Source organism: Lactuca virosa, chromosome 2 (assembly GCF_052849685.1).
Source record: "Lactuca virosa cultivar CGN04683 chromosome 2, Lactuca_virosa_CGN04683_v6, whole genome shotgun sequence".
Lineage (NCBI taxonomy): Eukaryota > Viridiplantae > Streptophyta > Magnoliopsida > Asterales > Asteraceae > Lactuca > Lactuca virosa.
This window is the reverse complement of record NC_136427.1, coordinates 201204609-201225409: the sequence shown is the minus strand read 5'-3', so window position 1 is coordinate 201225409 and position 20801 is coordinate 201204609. Positions and strand designations below refer to the sequence as shown.

Below are 20801 nucleotides of genomic sequence, written 5' to 3'. Positions count from 1 at the left end.
GTCTGGCGGAGATCCAAATACTCTCGCACCAACTGCTGCACCTCAATCGTCGGCGCAAACTCAGCTCGGAACCTAGTCGAGAAGTCATCGCATGACATAGCATCCACAACATCGTCAACCAACTCACTACCAACCTCTTCCCAACAATCTTGTGCCCTGTCCTTCAATAGATAGGAAGCGTATTTGACCTTCGCCTTCTCGGGGCAGAAACGCGTCCTGAACGCATTATCAAATCTACTAACCACCTTCTATTGTCAATGGGGTCCCTCTCCCCATGGAACGCAGGAGCTCCACAAGCCCGAAACTCTTGGAAAGAAAGAGTGTGAGCTCCAACAATATCCATAATCTTAGCACGGAATGCGCCCAAGCGCTAATCCAAGATCTCCGAAATACTGCAAGAAATCTCCAATGAGATGAACTCTCGCAGCTGCTCGCTAATCGGCTCAGCACCTGCACCTGAGCCGGAACCCAAACCAGAACCAAAACCAGAACATGAACCACCTCTTTGAGTGCTCATCTTCAAACAGAAATACAACATGTCGATGATCAAAACATGCCTAAGAATCCTCCTCCCATAAGCTTCTTAGATTCTCCAAGACTCTCACCGATTCGAGTATGGATCATGTGCTTTCAGTAGTAGGGACCCAATAATACCTTCCACGCCTATCCATACTTTCCTCAGCAATCATCCCGAATCCTCTAAGCCACTTCCTCAAACCAATGCACCTAAACTCACTAAACCGTACTACTAACCTACTGAAGCATATCCTAGGATCTCCTAGGTTCCCGAACTCACCTAGTCCTAAGCTGCTGTAGGACTCCCACCAATGTCAACTAGCTTCCTCATGAACATATTAACATGCAACATAGATCAGATAATCCTTCGAGTAAAAGACTCAACCCTAGAACGGTTGGACTCAAACAAGAGCTACGCAATAGGGTCAAATCCATCACTCTAAGATTATTTAACCTGTGCCACATGTGACTTAGCATATTCACTTAGCAGTTAATTCATGTCACTAAGAGTCTCACAAAGCACTAAGAAAGCATCATTCAGACGACGGAAAAATCTAACCAACATACACTAACCAAGCCATTGTATCCACTCCCCTGGAATCCATACTAGCATGCAATTCTAAGGCTCGTACAATCTGGCCTAAAAGGTATCTCTCCTATCATATATTATTGAGTAGATCCTTAGCCCTAATCTATCATGTAATTTTCATAATCATAGCATATATCAATATAAACATGTATTGGAATTCTGGGAACCACTTACTTGAGCTCGACCAATTGCACGCATCACACCCCTTTCTTTGATTAGAAATTTCTTTTTATTTACATGTTTATTTTATAAAAATTTTCACTAAACCCTTAGTTTGATTCCAGATACACCCAAGAGTCTACCCGAATCCCTCAAACCAAGGCTCTGATACCAACTTGTAACATCCCAAAAATCAAGGGTAAAATTTTCATTTTTAATATATAGATTCAAACTTCCATTTAAATTTATTCGAACATTAAGTTATTCCAAATTAAAACAATTATCAGAGTGAGTCCCAAAATCAAAAGTTGCGGAAAAACATAGGTTTGTGCGCTGCCATCAAGTCGGGCCCTTCCTTTTCGAATCGGAAGTACCTGAAACCATAAACCATAAACCGTAAGCACAAAGCTTAGTGAGTTCCCCAAATACCACATACCAAACATATCAAATGATCCATACATATCAGACATATCCAATCAATCAATAAAAGTGCTATGTGCAAACCATAGTCTTGCCATTAAGCCACGAGCCGCCTCGTGGTCTTCCTTGCTAAGCCGGGAGCCAAAACCCTGGGTCTTACAGACAAGTGCCAGGAGCAACTCTGGGTATTCCATGCAAACATCACAAAGACAACTAGCATACAATCTATAGTACTTAACTAGTTAACTGCCAGAGTTCATACTCTTGTCTTGCATACAATTTTCCAAGAGCTGCCTCCTGGTCTTTCATACAACTGCCAAGGGCTACTCCGGGTCTTCCTACAATACATTAACCAAATGGGTCAGCATTGGTGCCTTTGACCCATAAAATAGTCAGGAGACTCACCTCGATAGCACAGCTCACTGAAAGAAATCCCTAGTTGCTGCCCTGACAACCTCCCAAGCTATCAATGCCAAAATAACACCCAATAAGCAATTGGGTTCCAAACTATGATCCATAATCCATACTTGGGGTAAAATAACCATTTTACCCCTGGCCCAACTAGACTCACAACTAAGGCCCAAGCCCAAAACCGAACACGCCCAAAAATACAAGATCCATAAAAGCCCAGTAATGTCCCAATTTTCCAAATTGGGCCCAACCCCCATATGGGCCTTATCCTAAGCCCAATAATTCCCTTAATTCAACGATTGATCTCGGATGGCCCAAAAAGGCCCAAAGAACAAAGCCCAAAATACCACGAGGCTCAACCCTATTGGGCCCACTAAGGCCCAAAACCACAATCCTAAATCCAACAAGGCAAGTCCAATAACAAGAAAAGATCTCAATAAAATCCTCAAAGATAAACGAGCCCATAAATATAAATAAGCCCAACCCATGAACAGAGCCTTTAAACCCAAAATTGGAAAGAAGCCTAAATTCGCACTGAACGACTTACTATTGGTGTAACCTAGGTACGCCCCGCGTACCAGGCTGACTAGCTGGGAAACAGATTGACTTGTGCGTACGCTGAGCGTAGCATAATATACACCCACGTACGACACCATTCAGATAAATAAATCCATTAAGCCCTTATTGCTTAAGACCAAAAGTCCAAATCTCAGGCCCGACTCTTAACCAACATACGGAACCATAAAGTCACGAACTTGGGGACTTTGCATGTCCCAAAAAGGACCCAACCTCAAGAAACAACACTCAATTTTCAATGGATGGACAACAACTCATGCATGGATGATTTTTAACCTTAAAGGTCGCAACTTTATGAACTTATAACCTCAAAAATGATAAGAGTAGCAACTCAAAGCTCCTGGAGTGGTGTCCAACCAGTAGATCTCACCCATGAGGTCAAAATAGGACCAAAACTCACATAATCCTAGATCTCAACTTCTAATGAGCAAGGTCAGAACTTTTTACCTTTAATGAGATAGAAATGGAGCAAAGAGTCGAGATCCACAAGCCTTCCCTTGAACCACCACCTTGCATAAATCTTTCACTCTTGAATATTCACCAAAACCCACCAAAGATGCACATAAAGAGCTCACAACACTCTTGGATGAGGCTAGGGTACGAGATTAGGGTTTTTGGAAAATGGATGATGAAAGAGAGGTTAACACTTGGGACTTATGGTGTTTAAATATTGAGCCAAACCTAAAATTTAGGGTTTTAGGATCCAGCTCATTAGGCTGGGCGTAATATTTGTATGTTGGGCGTACAGCTCCAAACACCTGCGTCCACTTTTCGAACTTATGCTGGGAGTACCCCCAGCTTACGCTGGGCGTACTCACCCAGGCACGCGTATTCTTTCCTCGCATGCATGGGACCGATTTGACAACTATTTCCATTAGGGGCCACTTCTGCCAATATCTTCAAAATGCTATAACTTCCTCATCTTAGGTCCGTTTCCAACGAACCTTATATCCACAGAAAGGTGGCGAGAAGACCTACGCTTCTAACAATACCCCCAAGCATTAAAACTTCCCGAAGAAAACCCGAAATCCATAAAAGACTGAAATATCAAATTACGGTTATACCTTTGACCTTCGAAGACACAATCGAACACTTGGATCACTTAGACCATAACACCCACACCTGAGAAGGGCCAAATTCTTCCTTTCCCTAGGCCTTAAGCCTGATAACCACAGAAGATTGGGCCATAGCCCCGAATAAAGAAGAAAATCTGAAACCAAGTGTCACACAGGATACATTGTTATGGATAAATGTGGAAACTTTATCCATTTAAACATCATGTTGATTCAGATATGAATGTTGGAGACTTGGACTTAATGGATTAAGTTAAGAAAGATGCACTTTTGGGTCCCTTTGAGACTTAAAATCTAGATCTTGGTGGTTTGGACCTTGCTAATGGACAATGTTAGAAAATTTATCCATTAAGACCTTGGAGCAGATTAGATCTAAGCTTTGGAACTCTTGAAATCAAAAGAAAATAGATTAAGCTCGTTTGAGCTGTTCAAACCAGTCCCTACGACGTGGCCTTAGGTTGCCACGATGTGTAAGCTGGGAGATTAGCGACTGTTTTGGCATTTTGTGCCCACAACGTGACCAAAGAAGGCCACGATGTGGAGGGTTGTTGATTGGCATTTTTGACTTTGACTTTGACCGTTGAATTTTTGACCAGTTTGACTTTGGCCAAAGTTGAGTAGAATTGATAACAATAATGACATATAAATACACCATTCGCCAGGTGTATAGTTACTTGAAATTCATTTACCAATTAAGATTCACAATTACTCATTACTCAACTCATCGTACTCTCTTTCTACACTTATTCTCTTTCTTTCTCCCCCTCTCTGTACTCTCTTTATACGTATTCTCTTTTTTCTCTTTAATCTCTTTATACTTATTCCATTTCTCTCTCTCTCTCTCTCTTTCTCTCTCCCTCTCTTTTTCTCTCACTCTCTCTCTCTTTCTCTCTATCTCTTTATCTCCCTTCTCTCTCTCTATCTCTTTATATATATATATATATATATATATATATATATATATATATATATATATATATATATATATATATATATATATATACTTGTACTTTTTTTATACACTTTTTCGCATATTATATCTCTCTATCTCTATACTCACAGTATTTCATTCTCTTTATATATATATATATATATATATATATATATATATATATATATATATATATATATATATATATACTCTCCCTCTAAGCTCACACACACATATACACACACTCTCTCTCCCCCATCTCTCTGTCTGTCTGTTTGTCTGTCTGTCTGTCTCTGTCTTTGTCTCTCTCTCTCTCTCTCTATACAGACACTCACTCTCTCTCTATACACATACTCTTTCTATCTCTCTATACTCACACTTGCTCTATCTCTATACTCTCTTTGGACTCTATAATTATACATTATGATCTACACACTCATAAACTCTGTTGACTCTCATACCCTCTCTGTTTCTTTAAATCTAACTTATACTAACTCATTAATTCTTCTAACGATACTCTAATATATTTCTTATTAATACTCGTTACATAACTCTTTTAGTAATATACAACTATATATATCAACTATATTCACTCATTAATGCTTCTTTTAGTACTTTATTTTATATTTTGACTGTACTTGTTAAAAATTTATTACTTCGCTATGTATTTTAATTATACCCATCTGTTTACTCAAATAGTAATAAAGTACTATAATTCTCAATTACTCTATTTAATGACTTGTATAATATTAGACATCTATAATTCTCGATTATAACAAATACTCAACTCATATGATATTAATAAATAACAATTCAAATATTATACTCTATTATGTTTATACACAATAATTATCACATATCTAGATATCATTAATCTAGCGAAAGGTAAGGTTACTCACTTGGTTAGTTAGTGAAGTCTAACTATTATTCTGACGTCTATTTCCAATTCATAACTTGTCCAACCCTATTTAGACAATATACTAAGTTCATTAGAACTTATCTAATCTCATGAAAATGTTAGTCACAATGATCAATTACCCAATCACTAACTAGACTCGGTAACCGTTTGTCACTAAACTACTCAAATTTTAAAACACAATCATCTAATGACATAACCTCGCAAGCCATTAGCCTAATCAAAAAATCTTGGTAAACAAGCGTGTATAACTCTTACTGATTAGATTAACATTTAACTAATCACCGGGTTCGTGATAACACCACATCACATGATCCCGAACACATACTCGGGTCTAACAACCCTCTATGAAATATCACATGAAAGTAATTATGTAATAATGGGATAAAAGATACATCAACTAATATTGTAACTCAACCCTCGTATCCCCTGTACACTAGCATAACTCATCGGTTATAAGCCTTTGGGAACACCTCTCGAGCCACTCTCCCGACCGTGTGTGCCAAAACACTCAAAATGACACAAATCGAAAACTATTTCTACCGCTTGGTCTTCGCGTCGAGTTATGCGTTGTTCTTGTTTTTCGCCACATATTCCATCTTTACGCCATGTGTATTTCAGCCGTCGAAACGTGTCTCATGACTCTGCTCACTCTCGCGCTGCATAAGTTAACCTCTATATTGCGTTTACTCGAGACTTGAGCATTTGACTTTTGACTTCCATTTAATTTCTCAAAATGGCAACGTACTTTAATCTAAACTTCGAACAACCATAACTTTCTCATACAAAATCTATTTTTTCCAAAGTTTATATCCACAAAATTATCTGAGAGTAAACTATAGTTTTCATCCATTTTATCTTGATTACCCTTAAACATTAATGGCTATTACGAAAAACAGGCGCTACATCCTCCACCACAACAATCACCACTACCACCACTACCTCTGTCACCTAGCGTTACCATCACCACCACATCCGCCACGTCTAGAAGCGCCACATCCACCACTACATCTCCGCCACCAACCAACATAATCATATATCAATAATTACTTATAAACAGACATATATGAATAATTATATAGAAATATACCACTTAATGTTCATATATGAATATACTTAATTTTATATTCACATACGAATATTACATCTCCCGTTCCGCCGATATATATATATATATATATATATATATATATATATATCTTTCTCATTCAACAATATTCCAATTTACCTTATAATTATAATTAAATGTTAAATATTTCTTATTTTACTAATTATATTATTGTATTCAATATTTAGTAGTATTTCATTTATGAAATATTAGATTTATAATGACTATATAATATTTTATTGCTCTTTCATTTATATACAATACATATAATAATTTTTTTTCATATTTTATATTTCAAATAACGATTTGGCATAGTTGTATTTATACTTTTATTTGTTTGTGTTATTCACTATTATAACATAGGATGTTTTATGATTTGAAAAATATCCTTTACATATAATATAATATAATGACAATTTAATAATGGTTTTTAAGATAAATTAGTTAAATTTGTAATAACGGTATTGGAACATGGTCATCTAGTTGATCATATGTTAAATGTGTTGAAGCTTTTCTTAATCTTGGTAATGAATATCTTCCACCTTGTGACATGCATAGAAAGGATAAACAAATTTGTAAGTCCTTATCTCAGCCAACATAAGTCATATATACTTGGTGATTTAATCTATCTTGATGTTTTGGGTTCGTATAACTCTCATATATACCAAGGGTGGCTTTAGTATTTCTTGACTATTATGGATAATTTCATAAGGGATGTCATGGTCTATTTGATCAAATCTAAATATAATGATTTCTATTCATATTATGTGTTTTATAATTTCTTGAGCAACCATTTATCATATTGGTTAAAATAGCGAGTTTTGATAATGGGATAGAGTTTGTTATTTCTTATATGAATTTTTTTAATGAAACTAAGGGTATTGTTCATTAAACATTATGTGCTTATCCTCCACAATAGAACATGTTTGTGAAGAGTAAGCTCCTTAAATATTGCAAGTTTATTACTTTTCCAGTAATGTTTTCCATGAACGTTAGGGGTGGGGGTGGTTATTTTGACTTCTAAATTTCTTATAAACAAGATGCCTTCTTCAATTTTAAATAGATTATCTCATTTTCAAATGATTTACTCCAAAGTTGATAATTTTACATATGTATAGGTATCTATGTTTTGTTTTTCAAGGATGTGAAGTTTTATGAAAATATTTTTCCTTTTAGAATGCAAACCTCTATTCATAATAAATATATACTCCGATTCAATGAATTTGTTATTTTTTTATTTAACTGGTAAACAAAGTCTGAACACTCTGTTTCCTATGATGATTTTCTTATTTATCATCCCTTGAATGATAAACTTGAACTAGGTAGGTCGGGTGCGATCAAATAGAATGATTGTGCTAGTATAGTCCATCCTTTAGATTCTACTTTAGTAAGTTATCAGGATTAATTGGCTTTTGTGCAGGATGACTATTTTTTCGGAGGGAACTAGTCATGAAATCATTGAGCCTTCTCGGAGCGATTCTATTGCATTTACAAGAAGGGAATCTAGATTACCTGCTAGATTCCATGATTTTATTAGTGAATGAAAACACAAATATGGAATCGAAAAGTCTGTTAATTACTTTTTCTTAAATGTTGAAATTTTTTTCTTTATGTCTAATCTTAACAGTATTGTTGAACCTCTTAGTTATAATGAGTCTTCTTCTGATCTAAACTAGGTTGCTATAATGCATGATGAAATGATAACTTTGTATAGGAATAAAACATGGGTAATAACATATCTTCATCCAAATAGTAAACCAATTGGGTGTCGATGGGTTTATAAAATTAAATATAAATCAAGCGGTGAAGTAGAATGATACAAGGAAAGGTTGGTTGTCAAAGGGTATAATCAAAAGGAATGTATCTTTTATGAGGAAAAAATTTCACATGTTGCAAAGATGGTGACGGTTACGGTAGTTATGATTTGTTATGTTAACAATAATTCGGGGTTTATTCCAACTTGATGTAAATAATGTTTTTTTGTATAATAAACTTAATGAGGAAGTGTTTATGATATTGCCTTAAGGTGATAAACATATTTGTAAATTGCTTAAATCTTTACATGGTCTTAACCAAGATCCTAGGAAGTAGAATGAAAAGCTTTATTTTGCCTTGTTTTATGTTGGTTTGGTACAGAGTGTTATTAAAATGGATAAAAGTGCTATTGCAGTATATGTGGAATAAACAAAGTAAAAGAGTTTTTGAAATAAAAAAATTCGATTAACGATTTTGATAAGTTCAAATTTTTCTTAGGAATAGAGGTTTTTTATACAAGTGTTGGTATTTGTTTCACAAAAAGAAAATATTGTCTTAAATTATCACCTGAATTTGGAATGTTAAGATGTAAATAAGTAAAAACATCATTTGATCCTAATGTGTTGATTAGTGTTGATGCTGATAAATGTGATAATTCCTTGAAAAATATATATGTTTATAAAAAAATAATTGGGAAATTAGTCTACCTAACCATAACTAACCATAACTAGATCTGATACATCTTTTATTGTGCAAAATTTAAGTCAATTTATGCACAATCCTAGAAAGTCACACTTAAACCTTGCATTACATGTCCTAAATTTTCTAAAACAAAATCAAAGTAAAGGTGTGCATATTTTTAAATTAGGAAAAACGTGTTTAAATTCCAAAGTGGATGCTTATTGGACAAGATGCGTATCTACGTGTAGTTCAGTGACTAGGTATCATCTATTTTTTGGTCAATCTATGATTTAATGGACGAGTAAGTAGCACGATGCTCTTTCTTGTTCTTCCATGGAATTAGATTATAGCTCATGTTTTGTAACATGTGAGTTAATGTGGGTTTTACAATGTTTCTTTGATTAGGTATAATAATATTAATTCCATATAATGTTTTAGTGATAATAGTTCTACTAATAATTTAGCATTGAATCCTATTTTCTATGAAAAAACCAAACATGAAGTTGATGTTCATTTTATAAGAGAAAATGTATCAAAAAGGAGTATTAAAAATGGTTAAGAATGAATCAGAAAATCAAAGGGTTGACATTCTTGCCAAACCGTTGATTTCTAGTCAATTTGAATTTTTAAGCAACACAGTAAACTATTTGATCCCTTTTCAAAAACTGATGATATGCATGTTAACTGTTGGGGAAACGAAATAGGGTTATAGAAAATCTGGATCACAAACAGGAATCGTGTAAACACTTTCCTTGTTTGATATTTCGACCCTATATGCCTTGGGTATCACGAAATCCAAACTGGGATAATTCCTGAAACAACAATTCTGATCTTAGGTACAAAATCAGAATCAATTTTGATCAGATGATGAAGAAGAAGAAGAAAAAGAGCGTTCAATTGTTTTTCTCTGTGTTTCAATATGTATATCCGTTTCCCTAACTTATCCAAACAACGGAGAAATGAAAAACGGTTTTAATCTTTTCAAGAATGACAATTTAGTCCTTGTACTGTTCTTAAAATATTTAGTAAATACAAGTGTGCACTCCCGCACCTCCTAACTTGTATTATAACTAAAAACATTATTCTTGAAACACTTGTTAAGTCCATTACACTAAAATATATTTGGTGATAAAATCACCAACAATCCTCCCCTATTTTAGTGTAACCTTGAATTAACAACCTTAAAACAAAAGAAAACGAAACTAATGCATAAATGAAAATATCGATACGATTGAATTTTCATGTTAGTATATTACACATTTCAAACATTCGAGAAATCAAGGTATCTTAAAGATTGAACCCATCAACTCTTTTGAATATCTGAAGATAATATACATATTAGTTTTAAAATCATCTCAACAAAATAACTTGACACTAATTATAAAGTCATGTGTCCCAATCCATTCGTGATCGTATAAAAGCCAAGTCCCAAGCTCTTTGAAGTGCGGCTACACTTCACGATCATATAAGTGATTCTTTTATTCATGTACCTGTATATATTTTATCAAAAAAATCATTAAGAAATCAAATTCATCCTGGTCTCTACAGGTTCAAACACACGTACCTTGGGATAGTTATAATCTTTGTTCCAATTCATATAAATAAGTTTTCCTCATTGAATTCAACCTCTAACATTGTATTAGATGGGAATTGGGTGTCTCATTCATAAGAATTTACAAGGACTTTAAGCCCATCCCTATAACAGACTTGTGCACTAAGTCTCGCGCCAAACTCTTAGTGAGATGGTCCGCCAAATTTTGTTGTGATTTTACAAACTCAATCGAAATCACACCATCCATGATTAGATTTCTAATCATCCAATGTCTAACATCAATTTGTCTCGATTTACCATTATAAACTTAACTATAAGCTTTACTCAAAGTTGAAACACTATCACAGCGGATAGATAATGGTGAAATCGGTTTCCTCCACAATGGAATCTCATAAATCAAATTCTTTAACCATTCTGCTTCCTTGCTTGCAGCAGCCAATGCTATAAATTCAGATTCCATCGTTGAACTTGTTATACAAGATTGCTTCTTAGATGCCCATGAGATAGCACCTCCACCAAGCAAGAATACCCAACCAGTTGTAGAAGAATGATCTTCTCTATTGCATATCCAACTTGCATCAGAATATCCTTCCAAAACCGAAGGAAATCCTGAATAACACAAACAATAATCCTTGATTCCTTTCAAATATTTGAAAACATGATGAACCGCTTGCCAATGTTGAGTACTAGGATTATGAGTAAATATACTCAATCTTCCCACTGCGTAAGCTATATCAGGACGAGTGCTAGTCATAGCATACATCAAAGAACCAATAGCTTGCGAGTACTCCAGTTGAGAAACTGATCTGCCTCTATTAGGCATCAACTTCATGCTTGAATCCATAGGGGTGCTAACGGGTGTACAATCACTGTAATTAAACCGTTTGAGAATTTTCTCAATGTAATGTGACTGTGTAATAGCAAGTCCCTTGTTCACCCGTTTAATCCTTATTCCAAGGATTACATCTGCCTCCCCCATATCCTTCATAGAAAACTTTGAAGACAATAAATTCTTTGTTGCATTAATTTGATTTTGATCAGTGCCAAAAATCAACATATCATCTACATACAAGCAAATGATCACACCAGATCCAGATGAATCAAAACGGCTGTAAACACATTTGTCAGATTGGTTTAAAGAAAAACCATTAGACAAAATAACTTCATCAAACTTCAAATGCCATTGTTTTGGAGCTTGTTTAAGTCCATATAAAGATTTCACAAGTCTACACACTTTTTGCTCATTTCCAGGCAGGACAAAACCTTCTGGTTGTTTCATATAAACTTCTTCGTCAAGATCACCATTCAAAAAAGCTGTTTTAACATCCATTTGATGTATCACTAGATTGTGAATAGCTGCCAAAGCAAGCAACAATCTAATGGTAGAAATCCGTGCTACCGGTGCACACGTATCAAAATAATCGATATTGGCTTTTTGTCTAAAACCTTGTATGACCAGACGAGCCTTGAATTTATCAATGGTTCCATCTACCTTCATTTTCTTCTTGAAAATCCATTTACATCCCAAAGGTTTAGAACCAGGAGGTAAATCAGATAACACCCAAACATTATTCTCCATAATGGATGACATTTCTTCATCAACCGCTTCTTTCCAAAACGCAACATCTCGAGACTCCATAGCTTCCTTAAAAGTCTTTGGTTCAGTCTCAAGATGAGAGGAATATGAGTATTGTTTCTTCACTTTATCCCTCGAACCTTCAACTAAAAATAGTTGAAAGTCATCGCCAAAAATTTTCGCGACTCGACCTCGTTTGCTTTTACGAAGTTGCTGTGTTTCTGGAATTGAAACAACTTCCTTACCATCTGATTTAGGCACCTCACTTGTGCTTGGAATCAGATCCTTTGGTCTTTGAATTGAAGAATATCGCAGCTCATCAAAAATCGCATCTCGCGACTCTATAATGGTATGAACGGAATATGCCTCATTAGGTTCTATAACATAAAACCTATAAGCTCTGGAATGTTCTGCATATCCAATAAATATGCAGTCAATTCCTCTTTCACCCAAATTTTTCTTTTTAGGTTCGGGTAATTTCACAACTGCTCGACATCCCCAAATTCGAAAATAATTCAAATTTGGTGTTTTCTTGTGCCAAAGTTCATAAGGAGTAACTTTGTTCCGTTTATTAGGAACCCGGTTTAGCACATAATTGGCTGTGAGCATAGCTTCACCCCAAAAGCCTTCACTTAAACCCGAAAAAGAAAGCATCGAATTTACCATTTCTTTTAAAACTCGATTTTTCCATTCAGCAACACCATTTTGTTGTGGATTGTAAGGAGCTGTGGTTTAATGAATGATTCCAACCGATTGAAAGTATTCAGAATCCATGTACTCTCCTCCCCTATCTGTCCTAAGACATTTTATAGAAATACCCAACTGTAATTCGACTTCAGTTTTATATAATTTAAACTTTTCCAAAGCTTCATTTTTGGAATGTAACAAGTATACATAACAAAACCGACTTGAATCATCAATAAAAGTAACAATGTACTCTTTATTTCCCAAGGAAGGTGTAGCATGGAAATCACATAGATCACTATGAATCAATTCCAACACTTCTGATTTTCTATTAACATTTGGAAACGGTTGTTTCGTGATTTCAGTTAACATACAAGTTTTGCATTTTTCAGAATTAATGTCAAAAGCTGGAATCAATCCGGATTTTGACATTTCAACCATTCTTTTAATATGAACATGTCCTAATCTATTATGCCATAACATATAATTATCAAGATTAGATGCAGAAGTCATACAAGTAGATTTGACATGTGATGCAAAACAACTTATAACATTTAACTTAAAAACACGTTCACAATAATAACCAAATCCCACAAATATTCCATATTTAGACAACACATACTTGTTTGACTCAATCACTTGTTTATAACCCATACAATTCAACAAACCACTAGACACAAGGTTCTTTCGAACCTTTGGAACATACAATACATCAAACAAATTAATTGTTTTTCCAGAAGTAAACGTAATACTAATAAACACCAGTTCCTAAAATTGGCTTTGATCCTTCATCCGCCATGTGTAAGACAGAACCTTTATTTACTATGTTCAACTTCGTGAACCATCGTTCATCATTACACACGTGATGTGTAGAACATGTATCAAGCCACCATGAATCTGTATCAGCCCCCTGTACAAAAGAAACTTCAGGAGTTAGTAGCATAACATTGAATACTGAACTTACAAGATCTATAGTTAATTGACCTTTGGTTGCAGATTGATCATGAGACCCACTGCCACCACCAGCACCCTCTTTTCCACTACCACTTGCACCTTTATTTCCAAGTTTCACCCGACAGTCACGTTTCATATGCCCTTTCAGATGGCATCTCCAACACACAAGTTCCTTGGAATCCCTGTATTTTTTGTTGGACTTTTTGTTGTTACCCTTATACTTACATTTTTTACCCTTGCCCTTATGATTAGAATTGTCTTCTTTATTACATTCAACCATATGAACTTGGGGCTGTCCAAAATCAGATTTGCCCTTTCCAGTTCCTTTGTCATTCTCTTGATCACGAAGTCCTTCTTCGATTTTCAAATGACTCCCAAGTTGAATCAAACTTATCTCTACCTTTCTATGTTTCAGATGGTGTTTGAAATCTTTCCATGAGGGTGGAAGTTTATCAATCACACTTGAAACAGCAAAGGATTCGTCCATGGACATGTTGTGTTGTTTGAATTGACCATAAATTCGTAGGATTTCATTATATTGTTCCATTACAGATCGAGAATCAACCATTTTATAATTGTTGAAATCAGAAACAATGAACTTTTTACTTGAAGCATCTTCTGCAATATATTTTGCTTCAAGTGTGTTCCATAATTCACTTGCTGTTTCAATGTTTTGATGAGTGTCAAAGAGGGAATCACACATACCATTCAGAATGTGACCAAGGCAGATGTAGTTGTCATTCTCCCATTTGCTTCTCCTTCTGATTTGTTCCAGACTTGCATCTTCAACCTCTTCTGGTTTTGGAGTAGAAAGAACATAGACAACTTTCAAAGTGGTCAACCAGAAGTGCATCTTCTTTTGCCAACGTCTGAAATCTTGGCCCTGAAATTTCTCCAATTTGCCAAACGAAGTATTCATGTCTTTCAATGAATTGCCAGCCATCTTTTCCAGAAAAACGGAAATATCAACCAAGATTGTTGGGGAAACGAAATAGGGTTATAGAAAATCTGGATCACAAACAGGAATCGTGTAAACACTTTCCTTGTTTGATATTTCGACCCTATATGCCTTGGGTATCACGAAATCCAAACTAGGATAATTCCTGAAACAACAATTCTGATCTTAGGCACAAAATCAGAATCAATTTTGATCAGATGATGAAGAAGAAGAAGAAAAAGAGCGTTCAATTGTTTTCCTCTGTGTTTCAATATGTATATCCGTTTCCCTAACTTATCCAAACAACAGATAAATGAAAAACGGTTTTAATCTTTTCAAGAATGACAATTTAGTCCTTGTATTGTTCTTAAATATTTAGTACTAATAATATTTAGTAAATACAAGTGTGCACTCCCGCACCTCCTAACTTGTATTATAACTAAAAACATTATTCTTGAAACACTTGTTAAGTCCATTACACTAAAATATATTTGGTGATAAAATCACCAACATTAACATGGTGGGGGGGGGGGGGGAGGGGGGGACAATAACATTATTTTGTCATGCTAAATGTAGGATAAAATAGAAGGTACAAAATGACATTTAGTCAAAGTAGATTCGTATGTTGTTGTACGTTGAGCTTGAGAAGACGTCAAAGTTGAAGAAGTGCTAGGGACGTTGTAAATTATCAAGTAGCTGACACATGTGGATTAATGGGGCTAGATTATCCAGAAGATAAAAAGTGACAGAGAGGTTGTATATGACTTGAACTACATCTAACATCTAGTCATATCAGGTGTATTAAAGTGTGTAGAGAGTCATTTGGTGAATCAATCAGTTTAACCATTCTCTCTATTCTCTTGTTAATATAAGATGTCTTTTTCAAGTTAGGGATTCATATAATTCACTTCTAATAGGTCATTTATATTAGCTAATCTTATATGCCTAAATTGATAGGAAATTTGTGAATGATAGATCGTTGTTTTGTAGCGAGGATTTTGTTTTGTAAAAGTATTCAGTAATAAATCTATGATTTTATAGTACTTATCATTCATTTAAATTCACTTTGAGTAATCTTTTCTTCTTATTGGAACTTATGATTATATTGATAGAGTTTGTGATTACAAAACGTTTGTGAGGCAAAATTAGACATGGATGATTGAAAAAGTTTATATTAAGCCTATTTTAAAATCCAATTTTTTAGGCCATCCATAATTTATTATTCCAAAGAAAATAAAAATTGTCACAAAATGCTATAGATATTTTACAAGACCTTGAAGGTGATGATTTAAATATATTCCTCTCGAACAAAAGATTATGAAGCCCAATTGTTCTTATCATTATACATCTCATACTACATATGTAATATAATTTGGATTCTTATATGATCTTATATAACATATACTCTTTCTTTTCCAGACATAAAAAAGATTATGGATGGAAAAATCAACACTATAATAACCGCTACCATTCATGAGTAATATTTTCTCGAATGAGTTGTGATGTTATTAGCACCATATTGTTGTTGCTAAATCACCATCCAAAATGGAAATCTACCGACCTGAAAGTTGAACAGTTGATGTAGTGGCATTTGATGTTGTTCGTGGAGTAGTATATGTACTAGTGTCTAGTGAAATAGATACATGAGGTTCCTTATATGTAGACGTCATTGGGGATATTTGCTCTGGTGATCTGTCACTTAAAACCAAAACTACTTCAGACATTGATGGTCTTGTTGATGCGGGTGATTGAGTGCACATCAAGGATAGCTCTATGATTTTCTTTACATCTTGTAGATATTCAGTTAGGTCTAGTTTAAGATCACATAGATTCTCATGTATTCCATTTTGGTATAGATTCCATGCCTATCATACACAATAATTAAGAAAAACAAGATTGTATAAAATATATATTTCAAATTATTCAATAAATGGTTATATGATTATATTTTTTTTTGCCTTCATCGATCTACTTGTAGACAAGACTCATGAGATATGGACCCAAGTAAAAAATATATGCCAAATATATAACTTTAAGATACTTACGTAATCAACTAAGTTGTTTACAACAGATCCATTTCCTATGCCTTCAGTGCAACTCCTCCCACTAATAATTTCAAGGACTAGAACACCAAAGCTGTACGTATCTACTTTCTCAGATACATGTCCATGGATTGCATACTCTGGCGCTACATAGCCACTATAAATAATATCATATTCGAATAGTTAAAAGGAATGAAATATATTAGTAAAGAAGAAATCAAACACATACACAAAGAGAACTAGAAAAGATGTTCAAATTGGTAAGGAGACTCTAAGTGAATGAACTTACAATGTCCCTGCAACTTTGGTGCTGATATGCGTCTTATTTTCTGGTAACAGTCTAACCAAACAAAAGTCTGAAATTTTTGGTTGAAACTCATTATCAAGTAGAATGTTGCTCGATTTAATATCTCCATGAACGACTGTGACATGGTATTGTTCATGTAGATATGCAAGTCCCCTTGCTATTCCAAAGATTATTTCAAACCATTGTTTCCAATTTAGACTCCCTCGTTTTTCACCTGCCATTTGTTAGATCGAATGTCAGGTATTATAACTACACCAATTCGTCAGCTAAATGCATGCTTTCCAACTCACCGTAAAGGAAATTATCAAGGCTTCCGTTTTCCATGAATTCTAGAACAAGAAACATGTGCGGGTCTTTGTTACAGTATCCAAGAAGGCGCATAAGATGACGATGATGAACATTACTAATGATTTTAAGTTCATTATCGAAGTCTGTTTTTCTTCCTCTAGAAGACATGGATGTTTTCTTTATTGCAACTACTTCCCCGTTTAATAGTGTCCCCTGATGTATATCAAAAAAAATTATAAGAAGAGCAAATGTCTATTTAGACTATAAAGAAAAAAATATATATACAATTATAGGATAATAAAAACTAATACAAATACCTTATAAACCTCTCCGAAAGCTCCTTCTCCAAGTTTCTGCTCTATACTAAAATTATTAGTTGCGATAACTAAATCATTGAAGTTATAAGCCATGGGGCCTTGCAGAAGTTCAGTTGCTCCAGTCGACTTATCTGTGAAGTCGAAACCTCAAATATAGTACAAACCACTAACCATGTACTTATGTAGTAAAGATACATTAAGATAATAAGTCATTCCATTTTAGAAACATGTTAAGTTGATGTACAAGATTAGTATAAATGTTTCCCAAAATTTCATACCATACATTTGTAAAAGTGGATGTGCATTAGTATGTACCTTGTTGGTGATCACTTGACTTTGTAGACACATGCCACAAGAGATATACAACTACAAGTACAATCAACATAATGGTGACACCTCCAAGAACTCCTCCTATAATAGCTCCTTTAGGGATTGAAATTCGTCCTGGTATATTGTACATATCACATAAATCCATAAACGAATATATTGCAAACAACATAGCTAAATGGCACCTAAGGACTCGGTTGAAGTATCTTTGACTATAGATATCTCACGTAAAAACAATATTAAAAGTCATGTCTAGGAAATAGGTCTTACCATCTTTTAGAAAGGGTGTTAAATCAATAGTCTGGTTGTTTCTAAAAAACGCAGTACTAGAGTACCTCATAAAGCATCCTGCATCAATTGCCCTTCCGAATGTATTAGGAAGACAACCTGATAAGGTTGTAGTTCTTACTGATAAACATTCCGCACAAACGGGTTGGCTTATGTTTAAATTACATTGTGCAATTGCATATACAGCTACATTGTTGCCTTTAACTCGCCTTGCAGAGGCAGCATAGAAATTTGATGTTCTTGGTGTTGCAAATCGAAGGTCTGATATTAACTCTTTCACTGTTTCTTGGAACGCAGGCTGAGTTGAAGTTTTGTTTCCACATACTCCAACATTTCCCCGAACATTAGCCTCTATGTAGAAGTTATAGTTCTCGTACCTTCAACAATTAATACAATGCAATGAAACACATAAAATAGAAACCATAAATGTATTTATTAGTAGAGATTATGTTGATTAATTTTCATAAACCGGGGCAGAAGAGATGAGGAATATGATAATAAAAAAAACTTGATATCATGTTTGGATTGTTTAAATTTAGTCTCCTTAATATTTGACCTAATATTGCTCAAATATCACATCCCTTGAGGATAATCCAACAAAAATTTACTTCAAGTCATGGAAAGAAACAAGACGTTCTTAATTAACTCATGTATGGTTTTGGTGTTTTCTCAAGCAACCAAAAATACTAGTAAAACCTTTTATTTATATATACCATGTTAGGTTTTACCAATAGTTTATAGGGACTCTGGGGCACTTATTACTTGGTACCAACAGTTTACAACACATGAATATTAGTGCATCAACATCTGTAGTGTATCTTTTCTTGAAGTCATCCATTACTAATCTAATCAACGGTATTGGCAATTGAACTTCAATATCTATTAGAGTAGATTTGTAGATTTAGTTTTCGTCCCATGGAGTTGGTGGGACAAAATATAATAAGAAACTATAACATAAATTTGGTAATTATGATTTATGTATAAAAATGAAGTAGTAAAGCAAAAGAAATTGATCATGAATGTAACTAATTACCTAAGTTCACAATCGTCGTAGATAACACGGCCACCATTGACAATCCCACATACTCTCACACCAGTCACAGCTATGTCGAAACAGTTCAAACACTCTGAAGTGGAGAGATATCCCCTACATAAAGCAAGTCCGTATACTGAGTCGCCGTTGATTATAGTCCGTGCAACAGCTTCATATATGGTGGCACTGGACAACTGCCGCCGGAGGCTAGAAATGGTGGTGTTCAGGTTCCTCGAAAAAAACTCTTCATTCAAGACCCCATATTTACTGCAATAGCTTCTTATCAGAGTATTACTCCTCTTACTGGACTGTGAAGTCACCGTGTCCGCCATGATTACAAGGAGAATCACGGCCAACCAGCGTATCATGAATCCCAAGCCTCCGATGGGTGTGTGAGTACGTTTTCCCATGAAAGAGAGAGAAAGAGAAAGAGAAAGATATGGATACATTCCTATCCGCTAGCAGAGGAGTTATATCAAGTTTAGCCGTCACGTAAATTACTAGTTTACCCTGTCGACAAATGTATCAAACTTCAGTTACGGAGGGCATTAATGTTATTTGAAATATTGGTTGAACTCCCAATAAACTATAGTCAAATTGTAGTAGCCTAGTGGGACATTGTGAATACATCCTTCAAGTTGACTAATTAGATGCGGCTTTGTTTTATTACATCGGTGTATACTTTTTTAAAAGATTCAACTGAATTGCCATGACGTTTTTTATATTTTTCGAGGATAATGTCAATGTGTTTTTTTTTCTTCATAATTCTTGCTTGGAATATCATTTATACGTCAGTGCTACGATTAACAAGTTCGGTGGTCACTTTTATTTTTAATAGTTAAATCTTTGGATTTAAAACTTTGTTTTGATCACTAGAACATATTTATGCACAATTTACAAATTATAATTCTCTTCGTATATTTTCTAGCTGAAGTGTCACTAAATCGTGTTTCGACATAATTATACGAAGAGAATCATCATTATTGAATTTTGTATAAACTTTGATCTAGTGATCAAATCATCTAATATTTAAGTTATGATTTATAAAAAAAACTGTAACACTGAGCAATCTAAAAGTCATATTTGCAAAACACAACTACATCATACAGTTTTTTCCAAGCATTTTACGTTGGAAGGTGTCACTAATGGATTTATGGATGGATTAAATAATGTTAAAAAAAGTCATGCTTAAATTGTTGGTGATTTTAGTATTATCAACATATTTTAGTGTAGTTATTATTATTAATATTGAGATATGTTGAGATCAATTTACTAACAAAGACAGGAGGAGTGGAGTGTACACTCTGAGTGATAAATGTGAACTCGAGAATACAAGGGTCCGTTAGAGCCCCTGGGTGCAG

At 34.6% G+C, this 20801-nt stretch overlaps 2 protein-coding genes across 3 annotated transcripts; both read right to left on the bottom strand.

Annotated features, from left to right (window-relative positions):
* Positions 1–14131: 14131 nt before the first annotated feature.
* LOC145158137 (uncharacterized) lies at positions 14132–14844 on the bottom strand. The gene is made up of 2 exons (XM_079077072.1): positions 14214–14844; positions 14132–14142 (listed from the first exon to the last, which is right to left on the bottom strand). Exons 1-2 carry the CDS (start codon positions 14842–14844, stop codon positions 14132–14134), a joined length of 642 nt encoding a protein of 213 aa, XP_078933198.1.
* A 1309-nt stretch (positions 14845–16153) lies between these two features.
* Positions 16154–19853, bottom strand: LOC145160011 (cysteine-rich receptor-like protein kinase 2). Of its 2 annotated transcripts, none has more exons than XM_079079068.1 (8): positions 19441–19853; positions 18390–18784; positions 18108–18236; positions 17793–17923; positions 17478–17688; positions 17170–17401; positions 16884–17037; positions 16154–16703 (listed from the first exon to the last, which is right to left on the bottom strand). In XM_079079068.1, exons 1-8 carry the CDS (start codon positions 19848–19850, stop codon positions 16392–16394), a joined length of 1974 nt encoding a protein of 657 aa, XP_078935194.1. In that variant the 5' UTR covers positions 19851–19853; the 3' UTR covers positions 16154–16391. The 2 variants fall into 2 exon arrangements, with proteins under 2 accessions (XP_078935194.1, XP_078935195.1); XM_079079069.1 differs by having other exon boundaries at positions 16444–16536.
* Between the last annotated feature and the right edge of the window lie 948 nt (positions 19854–20801).

Bases quoted from the DNA above. Each gene is read 5' to 3' on its own strand.
- LOC145158137 (XM_079077072.1), bottom strand. From the start codon at position 14,844: ATGGCTGGCAATTCATTGAAAGACATGAATACTTCGTTTGGCAAATTG.
- LOC145160011 (XM_079079068.1), bottom strand. From the start codon at position 19,850: ATGGGAAAACGTACTCACACACCCATCGGAGGCTTGGGATTCATGATA. The intron at 18,785-19,440 runs GTAATTAGTTAC...TAATTGTTGAAG, and splicing joins TACGACGATTGTGAACTTAG to GTACGAGAACTATAACTTCT. The intron at 17,924-18,107 runs GTACATACTAAT...TCGACTTCACAG, and splicing joins GTCAAGTGATCACCAACAAG to ATAAGTCGACTGGAGCAACT.